General features: G+C 46.4%; 1 protein-coding gene across 4 annotated transcripts in view; it reads right to left on the bottom strand.

Annotated features, from left to right (window-relative positions):
• Positions 1 to 15276, bottom strand: part of PLXNB1 (plexin B1) — a 199424-nt gene that overhangs the window by 79896 nt on the left and 104252 nt on the right. For all 4 annotated transcript variants that reach the window (XM_053291904.1, XM_053291908.1, XM_053291906.1 and 1 more), the window contains one exon: positions 675 to 857. In XM_053291904.1, coding sequence (XP_053147879.1) covers positions 675 to 857 — 183 coding nt within the window. The remainder of the gene's footprint in view (positions 1 to 674; positions 858 to 15276) is intronic.

Here is a 15276-nt window from a genome sequence, read left to right as displayed (position 1 = left end):
CCTTAAATATAATGTCTGAATGAGACTATAGGCTTGAAAGTATGTGGGCAATTGGCCTGGCAAAGTTGGCAGAAGGAGAACACAGTAGGACTTCTAGGGATCTAAACTTTGCACAGTTCTCTGCATCTCTCTCAGACTAATATAATACCAACACCAAAAAGGCCTTTTTCTAAATTAGGCTGCTGAAAAAAAGAAAGCTTGGAGGAAAACCAGGAGTGAATTTTTGCATGAAAGGACTAGGAGCTTTATTCTGGTTTTAAAAACCAATTCCAGATGCCTTCCCAGACAGCAGGTTTTACCATGGGTTTACTGAGAGGCTTTACCACGAGTTCGAAGTTGCCCCCAGATTCCGACGCAAAAAGTGGATATTTTATCCTGGATATAAGTTGGGCTACACTCTAACGCACAATTTTTTAAAAAACCAAATTGTGTGTGAAGTGCTCCCCAATAGCTCGCAGAGACTTCAGGGTAAATTTGGCCGATATGTGAATGCACACCCTCCATTCCGGGGAAGATGTGCACTAAAAGACGAGTGTGAGAAACTTCTGCTGCTATGAGCTCATACTCTGGGGCTGTCATAATGGAAAGCCCCAGAGACAAGCTCCTAGTGCTAATGGAACTGTGAGCTGTACAGGCATTGCTTCCTCTCCATGCCAGGCCTGACCAGTTCCTACCTTGTGTAGCCGACCTTTGCTGTCTCCCAGGAAAACAACAGTGTGTCCATCTTCGATGCTGACTGCCACCGCAGTCAAACGAGCATCTGGCTTTTCCAGGATGGGGGCTGCTTCAAGAGGCACTCGACTGGCCATGGGGCTGGGAGTGTGGTCTGAGCCACACGGGTATGCATCTAAAGTGTCCTTTGGAAGGAAGAAGAAAAAGAAGAGGGGATTAAAGATATTCCACAGCAGCCAATATTTTGATGATCTGCTGTGTGCCACTAGTATCTACTTTTGCCATGCAGAAGTTAGAAACTCTTCCTTACATGCATACATTCAGTGGACATACAGCCCACCACTGACGCAAGTCTCTTTCCCTTTCCCTGGGGAAGTTAATCAGACCTCCCACTCTTGCTGCTTTTAGCAGGGCTAATAGGACCTTTTTGTTCCACAAGGCTCTTAATTAAACTTTAGCTCTATTGTATTGCTGCTGCCGCCTTTTAAATCAGTTGCTATAAACTACCTTGTGGGGTTATAGTCTGAAAAGGTTATCAGTATTACTTTAAATACATAAATAAATGTATTTATAAATAATAATAAATGCATGCAGAATATTGTGCTAGAAAGGCAGAAATGATAAAGAGAGCCCAGAAATAGCAGGCTTCCCTTATACCGAGTCAAACCCATTTGTCAGTCTAGCTCAGTATTGTCTACACCAGGCCTGCTCAATTTAGGCCCCTCAGCTGTTTTTGAACTACAACTCAGTAGTTTAACTGTAGCAGCCAAGATGGTCTCCGGGTCATCTCGGAGAGACCATATTACTCCCATATTGAAAGAGTTACACTGGCTGCCGATAAGTTTCCGGGTAAAATACAAGGAGCTGGTTATAACCTATAAAGCCCTAAACAGCTTAGGCCCTGGGTATTTAAGAGAACATCTTCTTCATCATGAACCCCACCGCCCATTGAGATCATCAGGAGAGGTCCGTCTACAGTTGCCACCGGCTTGTCTGGTGGCTACTCGGGGACGGGCCTTCTCCGCTGCTGTCCCAAGGCTTAGGAATGTGCTCCCTGTTGAAATAAGAGCCTCCCCATCTCTGACAGCTTTTAAAAAGTCTTTAAAGACAAATATATTTTAATAGTTTTAATACTGTTTTAAAATATTATTTTAAATTTTTCAATTGTTGTAACATTTTAACTGTTTGTTGTTCTGTTGTTTTAACTAATGTTTTACTTTTCTGTTTTTACTTTGTTGTAAACTGCCCAGATACCTAAGTTTTGGGCGGAATCAAAAATATGCTAAATAAACAAACAAACAAACAAACAAACTCCCATAATCCCCAGCCACAGTGGCCAATAGCCAGGGATTATGGGAGTTGTAGGCCAACATCTGTAGGAGGGCTGAAGTTGTGCAGCCCGGGTCTACACCAAGAGTTCCCAACCTTGGGTCTCCAGAGGTTGGTGGACCACAACTCCCATCATTCCCAGCCACAATGGCCAAAGGCCACACTGACTGATAGTAGCTCTCCAGGGCTTCAGGCAGGGGTCTTGCCCAAAACTACCAAGAAATGCCAGGGACAGAACCTGGGACCTTCTGCATGCAAAGCAGGTACTCGACTACTGAATTACTGCCCCATCCCCAAATCATTTTTTGACTGGAACTCATAGGAACATAGGAAGCTGCCTTATACCAAGTCAGACCATAGTTCCATCTAGCTCAGTATTGTCTTCACCGACTGGCAACAGCTTCTCCAATGTTGCAGGCAGGGCGAATCTCTCTCAGCCCTGTCTTGGAGAAGCCAGAGAGGGAACTTGAAACCTTCTGCTCTTCCCAAAGCGGCCCCATCCCCTGAGGGGAATATCTTGCAGTACTCACACATGTAGTCTCCCATTCAAATGCAAACTGGGGTGGACTCTGCTTAGCAAAGAGGACAATTTATGCTCGCTACCACAAGACCAGCTTTCCTCCCATAGACCAGGTCTCCTCCACGTCCCCGCGTCTTCCTCTTTTTCAGAAAGCCAAGGAGGTGGAGTTTAACCCTTTTCCCCATGACGATTCCCCAACTTCAATCATCTGTGCAGGGTGTTTTCCAAATTACAAGCTTAGTGCCAGTAAAAGTGTTGAAAGATGCAATGATATGAGGCAGTGGCTTGAAACCACGAGTACAGTGTTTTTCAATGCATCCACTGCAATGGGTTTTCCAGGCAGGGGGTGTCCATATCCTACCTGAAACACATTCTCCACCCTCTACTCCTGCTCCATTTTGGGCCAATGGGGTCACAGAGGGGGCAGGGGGATGAGTTGAGGCAGCTGACCCCCTTGATTTGCCCCCGAAAAGTGGTGAGCAAAGCAAGCCCAGGTGGACTCTCTTGGAGCCACCTTGCAACCAGCCGCCACTGCTGCTTTTGCTTGCCATCCACCCGCCTGCTGCTTCCCTTGCACAATGAAATTTTTTTTTAAAAAGAAACAAATAAAAGATAAAATAAAAAGATAAAAATAAAACCAAAGTGGGAAGGGGCAATATGGACAGATCCCACCCCCTGCTGAATGGGCCGTCCACATCATGCCACTTACACCGCAGAAACATCGTTGCAACCCTCCTACAACGGAAAAATCCTGCTACTTTCCTGTAACACAGATGCAACATTATACCTCTGCAACGCAGCAATAAAACCCAAAATAGGCATCAGAAATATGGACAGTACCCTACTGACAGTGATGTTGGGACGCAGGCAATATGGAAGCACACTTAGCGGACATGCTGCAAAACTGTTGCAGCATGTAATCTGGAAACGGCCCAGGTTGCTGCAGTCGCCATAAGTCAAGGGATTCTGGATTGAGGCCATGGCACAAGAGGAAAGGATTAGACACCCACTGCCTGAGTGTCACAGTCCCAATCCTCCCCCTCATTGCTCCACTCCACTCTGACTGCTTTTTGAAAAATAAAAAGACATTAGGAGTTCTTGGCATGGAACTCCCACTTCACATTTTGTTTAGCCCTGAGGGAGGCATCTTTTCAGTGTTCATTCCCTTTACCTTTATTGGTTTTTCCACACCACTGGCAAACTTAGCAGTGAACACAAGAAGCGTACTACTGTTTATGCACAATTTAAAGACAAAACAATACCTCCCAATAATGCACTCCGAAATACACATCACAGCCCAATTATCATGGTAACTGCAAGGGGACTGCAGAGAGGGTGACACACAAGACCATGACATGCAAGTATAACAAAGAACACACATTTAGAAGCAACATGTTATGAGTTTCAGTCGAGCTGCACTGTTGTGCCTCAGGCAAGCGGAGACTGCCTTCTGAGCTCCAGGACACGTTCGCAGGAGGGAGGTGCCAGTGGTAAGTGACTTGAAGTCTTAAAGTTTTTTGGGGATACATGGCAGGCACCCATGATGATGGTCAGTACTAGGTACAGGGATCCTTTTATCTGGCAAGATAACTCAAAATGCAATATTGGACCAAAGGAGGAAGTAGCATGGGAAAGTACCATGGGGGGCAGGCAGATGAATCCTGCTAACTGTTCTGATTTGTTAGGACTGTCCAGTAATTCACCATCCGTGTCTTGAATAAAAATCCTTCTATTTCAAGATGCGGGGTGGGGGAAGAGATTTTTTTCTGGTGAACCCAGTTGGCCAGTGCTCCTCCTGAACAACATTCCTCATATGAATCCACTTGAGTTCATTCTCAGAGGCCCTTCTCCAAGTTTTTCTACCTTGTGACATGAGGCAGGTGAGACTAGGGAAAGAGTCTTTTCTGCTGTGAGGCCCTGGCTGTGGAGTGCTCTCCCCATAGAGGCTCATTTGATGCTGACTCTGATATTTCTCAGTGCCATGTTAAGCCCTTTTCATATGCCTGGGCCTTTTTATGGGTGGGCCTTTTCACATGCCTGGGCCTTTTTATGGGTGGCTTTAAAAAAAAAAATAGTGCTGTGTAGTTTTAGTTCTTATCTCAGAAGCGTGTAATGGCTATTCTGTTCATGATGGATGTTTTTATGCTTGAGACTGTAAGCTGTTCTGGAAGTCCTGAAGACTGAAGAGCAGGAAAGGATTAGGGAAGGGAAGGGAAGGGAAGGGAAGGGAGGAATGAAGACCCTCTGGGTGCAGAGTTGTGCTCTTGTGAAGAATGTCAGGGGGACCAAGAGCATTCCCAGATGGGGTATTTAGCTCGGTTCTCCACCAGAATGGATATTCGCACATTGGCTGGATTTGCTCCAAAGTCTGTGCGAGATATTAGGGAGCACTTCACACATGATTCGAGTTTTTCATTGCACATTAGAGGCTAGCCTGATTTATACCCAGGGTTTTAAAAATCCACTTTTTGCATTTTATTTTTTTTTTAATTTGAACTCTTACAAGGGGGGTAAGAGGAGGGGAACCCAGGTAAAAGGGGGCTTATGAAGGGCAGTTTGCCAAGGGCCCCCTGAAATCTGGAGATAGCCTTGACTACTGTAGTAGTCTACGTGAAATATTACCCCACCACATCATCCCACTTGAATCTTGAAGCTCATGGAAATTCTTTTTCCAGTGCTGGCCTTAGATAATGTCACACTTGAAGTGAAAAGACAAAAACGACTCTCCATCCTCCACTTTGAACTTGAGTCCTTTTTACTTTTTAATAACACAAAGACTAGAGACAGAGGTTGAAGGCAACAAAATGGCACCCCTGTGGCAGTGATTCCCAAGTGTGATTATAGTGTATCCTAAGACTTCAGACAACTGCAAGTACCCTCAACTAAAAAAAAAAAGGCTTGCTGCAATAATATTTTATTGTTTTACTTACATGTCATGTAGAACAGAGAGAGGCTGACCTACCAGGAGGGCCGGTGCTACCATTAGGCCAACTAGGCAGCCGCCTAGGGCGCAGACTTCAGAGGGGCGCAGAGTGTATCAAATCAATCAAAATGATTTGTGCGCCAAAATATTTTATTTTGTATTTCAGAAAGATAATCAAAAATTGATGTATTACCTATTCTTACAATTTAAAATAAATTTAGCAGTTTCAAGTTTTGTGCTTTTCATTTTTTCTACAAAACATCTGTTTTTGAAAATTGAAGTTGAAATTTTTGTTGGGGTTGCAAGTACTTAGCTTTGCCTAGGGCGCAAAATAGTCTGGCACCATCCCTGCCTACCAGGGAACCTACAAGGTAGTCTCAGGAATGCCCTTGAGTACTTCCAGGACTACACAAACCACAATGAGAATCACTGCTCTACAGATGTTGCTAAACTACAACTCCTATGATCGGCAGCCACGATTTATTATGGCTGGAGATGACTGGAGTTGTAGTTTGGCAACATCTGGAGCACCACAGGTTAGGAACCCCTGCTCTATAGAATCTGCTGCCTGAAGCAGATACTTCCTGTTCAAGTTGACCCTCTCTTCCTCTCCCAGCCTGCCGAATGCTGTGGTGCTTGTTCCGTCTCAGTGGGACTTTCCCTGCCTTCACCATTCCTCTGTAATTCAGCTGGCTATTTCCTGCTGTTCTTCATTTTCCCTCCCCTCACACTTCTATACCTCTCAGCACATATATACTATCAATTTAAATTTGGTTGAAACCAGCCTAGTTTGCAGGCTGTGGAGAAGCATTTGTTCACAGCATCTGTGCAGACTCTGCAAACTTCACAGAGGTGAGGGCTTCTCTATTCTTAAGGCAGGAGAGACCAGAAGTATATGTACATGCATCATTAAGGATTCCCTGTCATCCATATCTTAATTAGTAACGCACACGCACACACACCAATATTTGCAGAACATTACCACAACTGTCAAAGCACTGGGCCAATCATGTACCAGGGGAAGTGAGTGACCGAGCTGAACTTTTGTCTGGTGTCTAGTATTTCTGGTTATTCTCTATATGTTGAAAATAGATTCAAAAGCTAGTTTGGGAATTCACTCGGGAAATGGTTTCCAGAGCAAACCATTGTGGACAGCTGGCTTGCAGGCCAAGAAAGGGCACAGAATTAACATTATGCCTAAAGAATGCAGTGAGAACAGCCGCTGCTTGAAACCAGCCAAGCTAAAACTGCCTCTGGATATACATATATATTGAAGAAAACACATTGACAGACATTTCCATTTGCAAGCTGAACAGAGCAGCGCAGGAGCTGGCACAGTAAAATATGCACAGCTAGATACAAATTTTAATGACAAGCACTTCCATGCGCTGAATAGCAGGGGTGAAGTTCACATGCCATTGGATAAACTAGTCATTAAAAGGTTTGTGTCCCACACATCGCCTTTAGATCTAAATGGAATCTCTGCAGAAATCCATTTTGCAGCTGGAACTTTAGAGTGCTGAGCCACAAAACTCTGGAGATCTGTGGCTTCTGCTTCCCCAGATGCCTTCTTCTCTTTTCTCTGCCTTGTTAGTTATTTTGATATTAAATTTCATTTGTAATGGCTCTCACCCCCACCCATTCACTGCCCCTTCTCCAGTCTTCGGCAGGCCTCCCATTTCTGCACTGAAAACATCAGGAGTCTATTCTGCTACTGAAGATCTACGCTTCAGCACCATTTGTTGACAATAGGGGTGGTCAAATTATGTAGCAATTTGTCATTTCAATTTGAAGGCCAATTCATGCAGGTGGTCTAAAAATTGCATTTGTTTTAAACTGGATAGAGTCAGGAGAGTGTCGCTGCTTATCTACTCTGAACTAGTATTCAGTGCGTGGTGAAGGGGAGCTGGTCTTATGGTAGCAAACATGAAATATCTCCTTTGCTAAGCAGGGTCTGCCCTGGTTTGGGAGACTGCATGTGTGAGCACCGCAAGATACTCCCCTCAGGGGATAGGGCCACTCTGGGAAGAGCATCTACAGGTTTGCATGCAGAAGTTTCCAGGTTCTCTCCCTGACATCTCCAAGACAGGGCTAACACCCGATATAGGTGTTTCCTATAGTCTGGGAAACATACCAGCGGGGATTCGAACTGGCAACCTCTGGCTTGCTAGTCAAGTCATTTCCCCGCTGCACCTTTAGGTGGCCATGGCATCTATTAGCACAACCCCGTGTTTCAATGCCTCTCATGCCCATTCTTCACAACTATACCCAGTGTTCACTGAAATTAGGGTGGCCAACTTTGGAACTGGCCCCTGTAGCTGAAGCCTTTAACAGCTGTTTCATCTGCAGCAATTAACAAGGGATAATGTTTATCTCCATGTTATGGAAGCTTCACTGACTATTCCTAATTCCCTCAAATCAAGCTGCTGTTTTTCAAACACAAGTGCAGACCAGACTACGGGGCTGGTATCCTTACTTGGCATCTTGACTTGCGGGAGATCTGACAAGCTACTCAGATGCTTCTGTGTGCCGACTCCAAGAATAGGCCTCTGTGTGCCTTCAGACACCAGCTCTCTCGCCAAGCACCCGTTCAGATGATCAGTGGCCTCAACATGTGGCAAGACTGGGATTCGTGTGTAGAGGGACGATCCAGATTAGTGCCCCTCTCACAGGATTTAATGGACGTCCCAACAGTGCACTGAGATGTTCTTCAGCGACGTCAGGGTGAGTGCACGCTTGTGCAATCCCATCATTGGCCACAAGCTCCAAGAGGCTTACACAGATCCGAACTGGCTCCAAGATGCTTACGCAGGATGCAGGTGAGGCAGAAATCCCTGCTATTTTGGTCCCACACAGTAGCCTATTTGTCTCTAAGACTGGGTTGGCCAGTCCTGATCACAGGTATTTCATTTTCTCCCCACAGAAACCTACTGAAATGTGAGGATTATTTTGAAGTGCTGCAAAAGTCTTAATTTTGGCTAGAGTATGCAGCAGCCGGGTTTGTTTTCTTTTCCACAAAAACCCCCCGCATTTGTAATGTTCCTGTTTAACTGAATTTCATTTGAGGTGACTGTTTAATGTTACCCAAATCATGCCTTTGGGATGCTAACTAGCTAGCCAAAATTGACCAACAAAGAGCATGAGCCTGTGGAGAAAAACATCCCAATATCAAATCAGCCATTATTGCTTCTTGTTCCAGCAGCCCTCAGTGCAATTTGAAATCTGTTTTGCACCTCATAGACACTAAATCAAGAACATCTAACGCCTCTTGCACTCCATCTTAATACTGTTTAACACTGCAGACTTGGGGGCTTTAACATCATTCCCAGCTTTTTCCTCTTCTCCCCCAACCCCGGGACGCTTGTTATTTTGCTTAACATCAAGCCAGAAGAATCTGAAGAACTATTCTGGAGAACTTGAAAGCTTGCTTACTACTTTGTAACATTTTAAGGTAAGGTAAAGTGTGTCGTCGAGTCGGTGTCGACTCCTGGAGCCCACAGAGCCCTGTGGTTTTCTTTGGTAGAATACAGGAGGGGTTTACCATTGCCTCCTCCTGCACAGTGTGAGATGATGCCTTTCGGCATCTTCCTATATCCAATATAGGTGTTTCCCATAGTCTGGGAAACAGACCAGCAGGGATTCGAACCAGCAATCTTCTGCTTGTTAGTCAAGCATTTCCCCGCTGCACCACTTAAGGTGACTTGCAACATTGTAGCTGATCCTAATAAAGGCTGGGGGGTAAATGATTTCTTCCATTGCGGTTTTTGGATTTCTTCTAATGGACCAACACAATGACCTACAATTTTTCTAGTATTCACTGGTCAGGACACAGGTGTTTTTAGTGGGTGACCATTGCAATTCCATCAGATCTTTGCCTTAACAGTCTGTTAAAGGTTAACTTTATTCTCATGGAGACGGAGTAAGCACCCTTAGGGTTGCAGTTAACCTCTGCTGAGCTCCTCAACCTCCCTCTCAGGTCAATGGCTCCTGCTGACCCTGGCTTCCTATAAATACTTCCAGGTCGGCTTCCTCCTCTTTGCTAAGGGCAGAAGCTGGGTGTTTGCCAAACAGCTGCAAAATGATGAGGAAGGGAGATATTTTAATCACAGAAGTGGGAGTGATTAATCCTTCCCTTACATGTTCCTTTACCCTTCCTTTCCCCCAGCTGCTTTCCCCCCAGTTAGAGCTCCTGATTAATATTTCTTGTGTTGTGGAGAGGAAAAGGGTTTGTGTAAGGAGGAACAGCGGCAGGCATTGGAAAGGTTTAGGAATGTGTCTGCTGCTCCTTAGCTTCAAATTGTGCCCTTCAAGCACCACTCTGCAAGTGTTCCGTGAGACCTGCATCCCCAGACCCAAATCTCTTGCCAAATGAGCAACAGGTTAATTCTATGTCTGTGGCCCTTATTTTTCCTCCTGTTACAGACTCTTCCTGTCCAACGGCTTGCTGGTTCCTGTCTGGCTGGTTCCTTCACACCAGCTCTTCTGGTCTTCTAGCCAAAACTCAACTTGTCTAAAAGACAAGCCTGATACCACCCCTCACCTTGAGGCATTCTCCTTGCCTGAGGGGGGAGTCTGATGTCCCTCCCACACACACACATTCCACCTTCCCTCTCAGAGTTAGCAACTCTTAGGCAGAGGTGTACCTAGGTAATTTTGGAGCCTGGACCTAAAGGCTTTTGGAGGCCCCCCTACTGCAAGTTAAGCGTCATTTTAAAACACACAGGTTACTGAGGGCACAAACCACAACACTCAGAACAGACGAAAGATTATTTGGGGGTGGTGGTGGCAGGGAGTGTGGAGGCCCTGGACTTCGAGAGCACCTCTGCTAATAGAGCTGCAGGTTGGTCACCCCCGGCATAGAACCACTTGATTTGAGGATGCTCCTGTGCCTTTCCACTCCAGTGCAGCGGCACTCTTGGAAAACTTCTGCTAATGACACTGAAGGACTCTGGCAAAGTTTTTACACCCAGACTTTCTTTACCAAGGGAGTGGGAGGAGAGGAAAGGGTAGAAATAATTAAAACAAGGAAGCTATGCAAAAAGCACAGTCCTTTCCATGTACAGCACCAGAGAATGCTCTTTGCTTCCCCACTGTAACAGCAAATACCTTCGCGACTGCAGCACACATCCTGCACGCTCTCCTTTGGTTACGTTTCTCCCTGACTAGCTGAAAAGCAGAGGCACGCTCCTATGCTCTTTTTATAACATGTTATTGGCTAAGTTATAAAATGCAGCCACCTCCTCCTGTTTTGCGAGGGCTCTTTAATGCTGGCCACTCCTGGACAGAGACTGGAGCAGCTTTCTGTGATGCTTTCTGGGAGTTGTAGTTTCAGCAATTTCCTCAAGTCATAATGAAATCTCTTTCAGATGTTCATGAAGATCAACAAGGTGTCAGGACATAAAATAATGAATGACTTACTTTTTTTTTAAGGACCTTTTTTTTTAAGGCATGGAAAAGAAGAATTTAGAATTTAAAACAAGTCAACAGCATGCATTCCTGATGGGTAGCTCATTTAATATGTTGCTCCAAAATCAAGGGTCTGATGATTCCTCCTGAAGCAGCAGCAGCAGAATACGCCCTTCGTAGACACAGGGGACAGCAGGAGCAGACAACAGAGCAGGAGCAGAAGGTGGGAGGAGGAAAGGAAGGAGAGAGAGAGACGGGCAAGTTTGGGAGAAAGTGAAGAAGAGCAAGGTTGGAGCAGAAAGGGTGTCCTCCTGTGCAGGGGAAAGAGTAGGAGTTCCTGCCAGAGCCAGGCTCAAAGAGCAAAGAGGAGCAGCCCAAGTTCGGGCTCTTAAGCTTGGTCTGCCTGCTCTTCTCTCTCTGCCCCTGAGCACAGATTCCCCCCACTCAAGCTCCCCTTGGAGCAGGCAGTCACTCAGGCTCCTGCCCTCCCAGGCAACCCTGCTCTGCCTCTTCGGCCTGGAACAGCCTTTCCCACTCACTCTCGTGGTGCTCCAGCTCCACATGCTTGGAGCTCCTGCTGGGAAATCTGCCAGGCAGCACTTGGGCTTCTCCTTGCAAGCCTCCCTCCCTTCTTTCCATTGCATGGGGTTTTGGAGTCGCTGTTCCCCCTGTCCACATGGCGGCTGCCACCAGGGCTGGGCCAGTGAGGCCAACCGAGCGGCATGCCATCTTTTTCTGTGTTTTGGGTGCTGCACAGCACAGCATGGACAGTGGCAGTGGCGTGGCCTCCCTGCTGCCACTGGAGGTTCCCCACACACACACACCTGCTGCCCAACAAGACAAGCGCTGGCGGGTGGCCCAAGCAGATGCCGCAGCAAAGGCACTTAGAGAGGCGCAGTGCTCTGACATTTTGGAGACTCCCCCCTTGCTGCCGGGCAGGCCAAGGCAAATGCCGGCCTGCCTGCCACCATTTCAGGTGCGAGACCGGGCAGGTGAGAGAGCTGCGGTGGAGGCCCCCTGGGGGAACACTTGGAGCACACACACACACACACACACGCAGCAGAGGATTGGACCTGGGCCCCAAGGTCCGGTCATAAGTACACCCCTGCTCTTAGGTACCTGGCTTTCCAGCACTCAGGTAGCTTCCTTCTAGGCTGGGCCTTTATTAAAGTAAGGAATGTATAATCGGCTGATATGCCAGCTACATCCATTTCTTGAGTTAGACAACCTCAAAACAGTGGTACATCTGCTGGTAACCTCCAGACTGGATTACTGCAATGTGCTCTATGTGGGGCTGCCCTTGTACACAGTCCAGAAACTACAGTTGGTCCAGAATGCGGCAGCCAGGCTGGTCTCTGAGTCATCCAAGAGAGACCATATTACTCCCGTATTGAAGGAGTTACACTGGCTGCCAATATGTTTCTGGGCAAAATACATGGTGTTGGTCATAAGTTATAAAGCCCTAAACAGCGTGGGCCCCGGGTTTTTAAGAGAATGTCTTCTTCATTATGAACCCCACTGCCCATTGAGATCATCAGGAGAGGTCTGTCTGCATTTGCCACCAGCTCGTCTGGTGGCTACTCAGGGACGGGCCTTCTCCATTGCTGCTCCGAGGCTCTGGAATGCGCTCCCTAGTGAAATAAGAGCCTCCCCATCTCTGACATCTTTTTAAAAGTCTCTAAAGATGCATTTCTTCACCCAGACTTTTAACTGATATTGTTTTGATTGTTTTAATGTTGTTTTTAGAATACTGTTTTAACATTTTAAATTGTGTTTTAAATTTCTTGCTTTTAATTTTTGTTTTTAATTAATGTTTTACTTTTAATCTTGTTGTAAACCGCCCAGAGACGTAAGTTTTGGGCGGTGTAAAAATATGGTAGATAGATAGATAGATAGATAGATAGATAGATAGATAGATAGATAGATAGATGGCACAATTCAGTATTTCCGCTCCCAGGCTGGCTCACGGATACAATAATATTGTATGTGTAACAAGGCTCCCAATGCCTTAAACACACACACACACACACACACACACACACACACACACACACACACACAACTGCCAGGAGGGGAGAATTAAGAGCAGAGAAGCAGTGGTTGGGCAGGAAAGGGAGTGTGTTTAACTCTTTTCACACCAGTCATTTCCCTGCTCCAGATTGGGTCCTCACTGAAATGTCTGCTTGCCTTCTGAAATGAATGTGTATTCCACACACACCCCCACCAAGAACTGAAATTGTTCTAATAAAATATATTGCTTTGTCTATTGTATAGTGTCCATTTCAGGATAAGAAAGAACTAGAACAAACTTCTCCACCCATTGCAGAATCAGCTAGATGGACCAATGGTCTGACTCTAAAGTAGAAGGCGATGCCCTCTGTCCTCTCTACCAACGAGTTAAAGTCTCCTACCACCACTCCACAATGGTCCTGATCCTGCTGTATACCAAAGAAACCTGAAGCATGTTATTGGCCAGTGATGAACTTAGCAGCATATGTAGTTTGTCTCTGAGGTCCTGGCAAACTGCTGCCTGCCAGAGTAGGCAATACTGGGCTAGATGGATTCATTACCAGCTGAGTCTCTAATTAAATACCTTTGAATGGCCGTGCTAAGAAAAACCTCGGTCCAAGTCCTAGGAGAGCTGCTGCCAGTTGGAGCAGACAGTACTGGGATAGATGAGCCCATGGTCTGACTCAGTCTAAGTGTCAGGCCCTTCTATCCTCTTTTTCAGGACATCCTCAGAGTCTATGGCCAACGGGGAGCGTTGCTTCTTTTTCCAAGGCTTGCTGGAGATGCTCCCCCAAGGCTGCTTCGGAATCCCAGGGCTCCTTCCAGAGTGAGCCATCCTCCTGGACTGGCCCCTCATCATCCGTCAATCCTCCCTTCTATAGCCCCTGACACTCTTGAAAAGTCTCTATCAAGATCTCGATACTGTGCGGTATCTCAGACCGAAACCTCGAGAGAGCTTCCCCGAACCTTGCAAGATTACACCACTGTCTGGCGGCAATTCGCTCAATCTCCGCCAGGGCCAGCTGGGAGTCCCCCAGGGCGGGAGTTTTGTCATCCTCCCCTGCTGGTCGGGGCAGCCTGACAAGACCCGCATGGGGGAGGCCTTGTCCCGGGGTGTGCCCCTTTCCCCCAAGGCATTCTGCCCTATATCGGGGATTTCCCAACACTAAGGTAGCTTCCTATGTTTGACCATATCCATAGTCCATAAAACCATGGCAGCAGAACATGTATCAGTCAGTTCCCACTGCTACAGGATTCACAAGATTTAAAAATGTTGCCACTGACAGAGTAAAAGAAGCATCAGCCCCACTTGTCAGGTCTCCTGGGCAACACCCTAATCAATGGGAACCCCAAATTCTCCCTTGTGCTTGAATAAAATCTACAATAAAAAAGAATATGAACCACAGATTCAGTGAAAACTTAAAGAAACCTTTGTGCACCTGAAGTAGGATGCCAAATATTGCCCCCTTTGTGTGCACCTCCACCCACCTGCCTTTTTAAAGCAGGGGGCAGAAGCACATCTTGCCACCTTGCTGGTGCCCCAATAATTTGCAGCCTAAAGCGACCACCTCACCTTGCCTCATGGATGGGCCGCCCCTGCATGCATTCAGTTTCACATGGATCACATAGAAAGAACCATTGGGATACTGCAATACCTTTAACACAACCTTCAAGATACTCGGAAGGCATAACTTTATTTATCATTATTATGAGTGGAGAGCTGGTCATGGGAGGAGAGCTGGTCTTGTGATAGCATGTATGAATGGTCCCCTTTGCTAAGCAGAGTCCATCTTGGTTTGCATTTGAATGGGAGACTACATGTGTGAGCACTGTCGATCTGTGTAGACAATCTGGAGCTAGATGGACCAATGGTCTGACTCAGTATAAGGCAGCTTCCTACATTCCTATTATCATTAATCAAACCTAGCCAAAGAAGAAGCCCTTCTTTCTGTGTTTATACATGGAAAGAAAGTCTCAGGTGTTCTGCACTGGGTGTGGGCTGCATAGTTTCCCAACAAGACCTTAGAAAGCTGTACACAGCACACCTGAGAGTCACGCACCTTCTGAGGCAGGGCACTTCTCAGCCTCCCTGGTGTTGGGATACAAAGAAGCCCCAGGAGCATCAGCAGGTTTGGGAAGGAAGAGCAGCAATTATCTTGTCAAAGGCAGTTCTGCTCTCAGGCTGCTCTCCCACCTGGCCAGCTTTCCATCTCTCAGCGCTAAAGGAGAGAGTGTCCTAAAGGCTTCAGCATTATTGCAGAGGCATCTACCATGTTCTTTAGCCCAGGGATCCAGATCTTTTCAGACAAGTTGCCCCATGAGGGGATGATTGGCGATGTTGTGTCTGGGAGTATTCAGCTCCCAAGCAGCCTGACTGGAGAGGGAAAATAGTTGGAGATGACATGTTTAGAAGTGT

This window comes from Hemicordylus capensis, chromosome 2 (genome assembly GCF_027244095.1).
Source record: "Hemicordylus capensis ecotype Gifberg chromosome 2, rHemCap1.1.pri, whole genome shotgun sequence".
In the NCBI taxonomy this organism is placed as follows: Eukaryota; Metazoa; Chordata; class Lepidosauria; order Squamata; family Cordylidae; genus Hemicordylus; species Hemicordylus capensis.
Note: the sequence above shows the minus strand (reverse complement) of the source record. Positions and strands in the feature narration are given on the sequence as shown.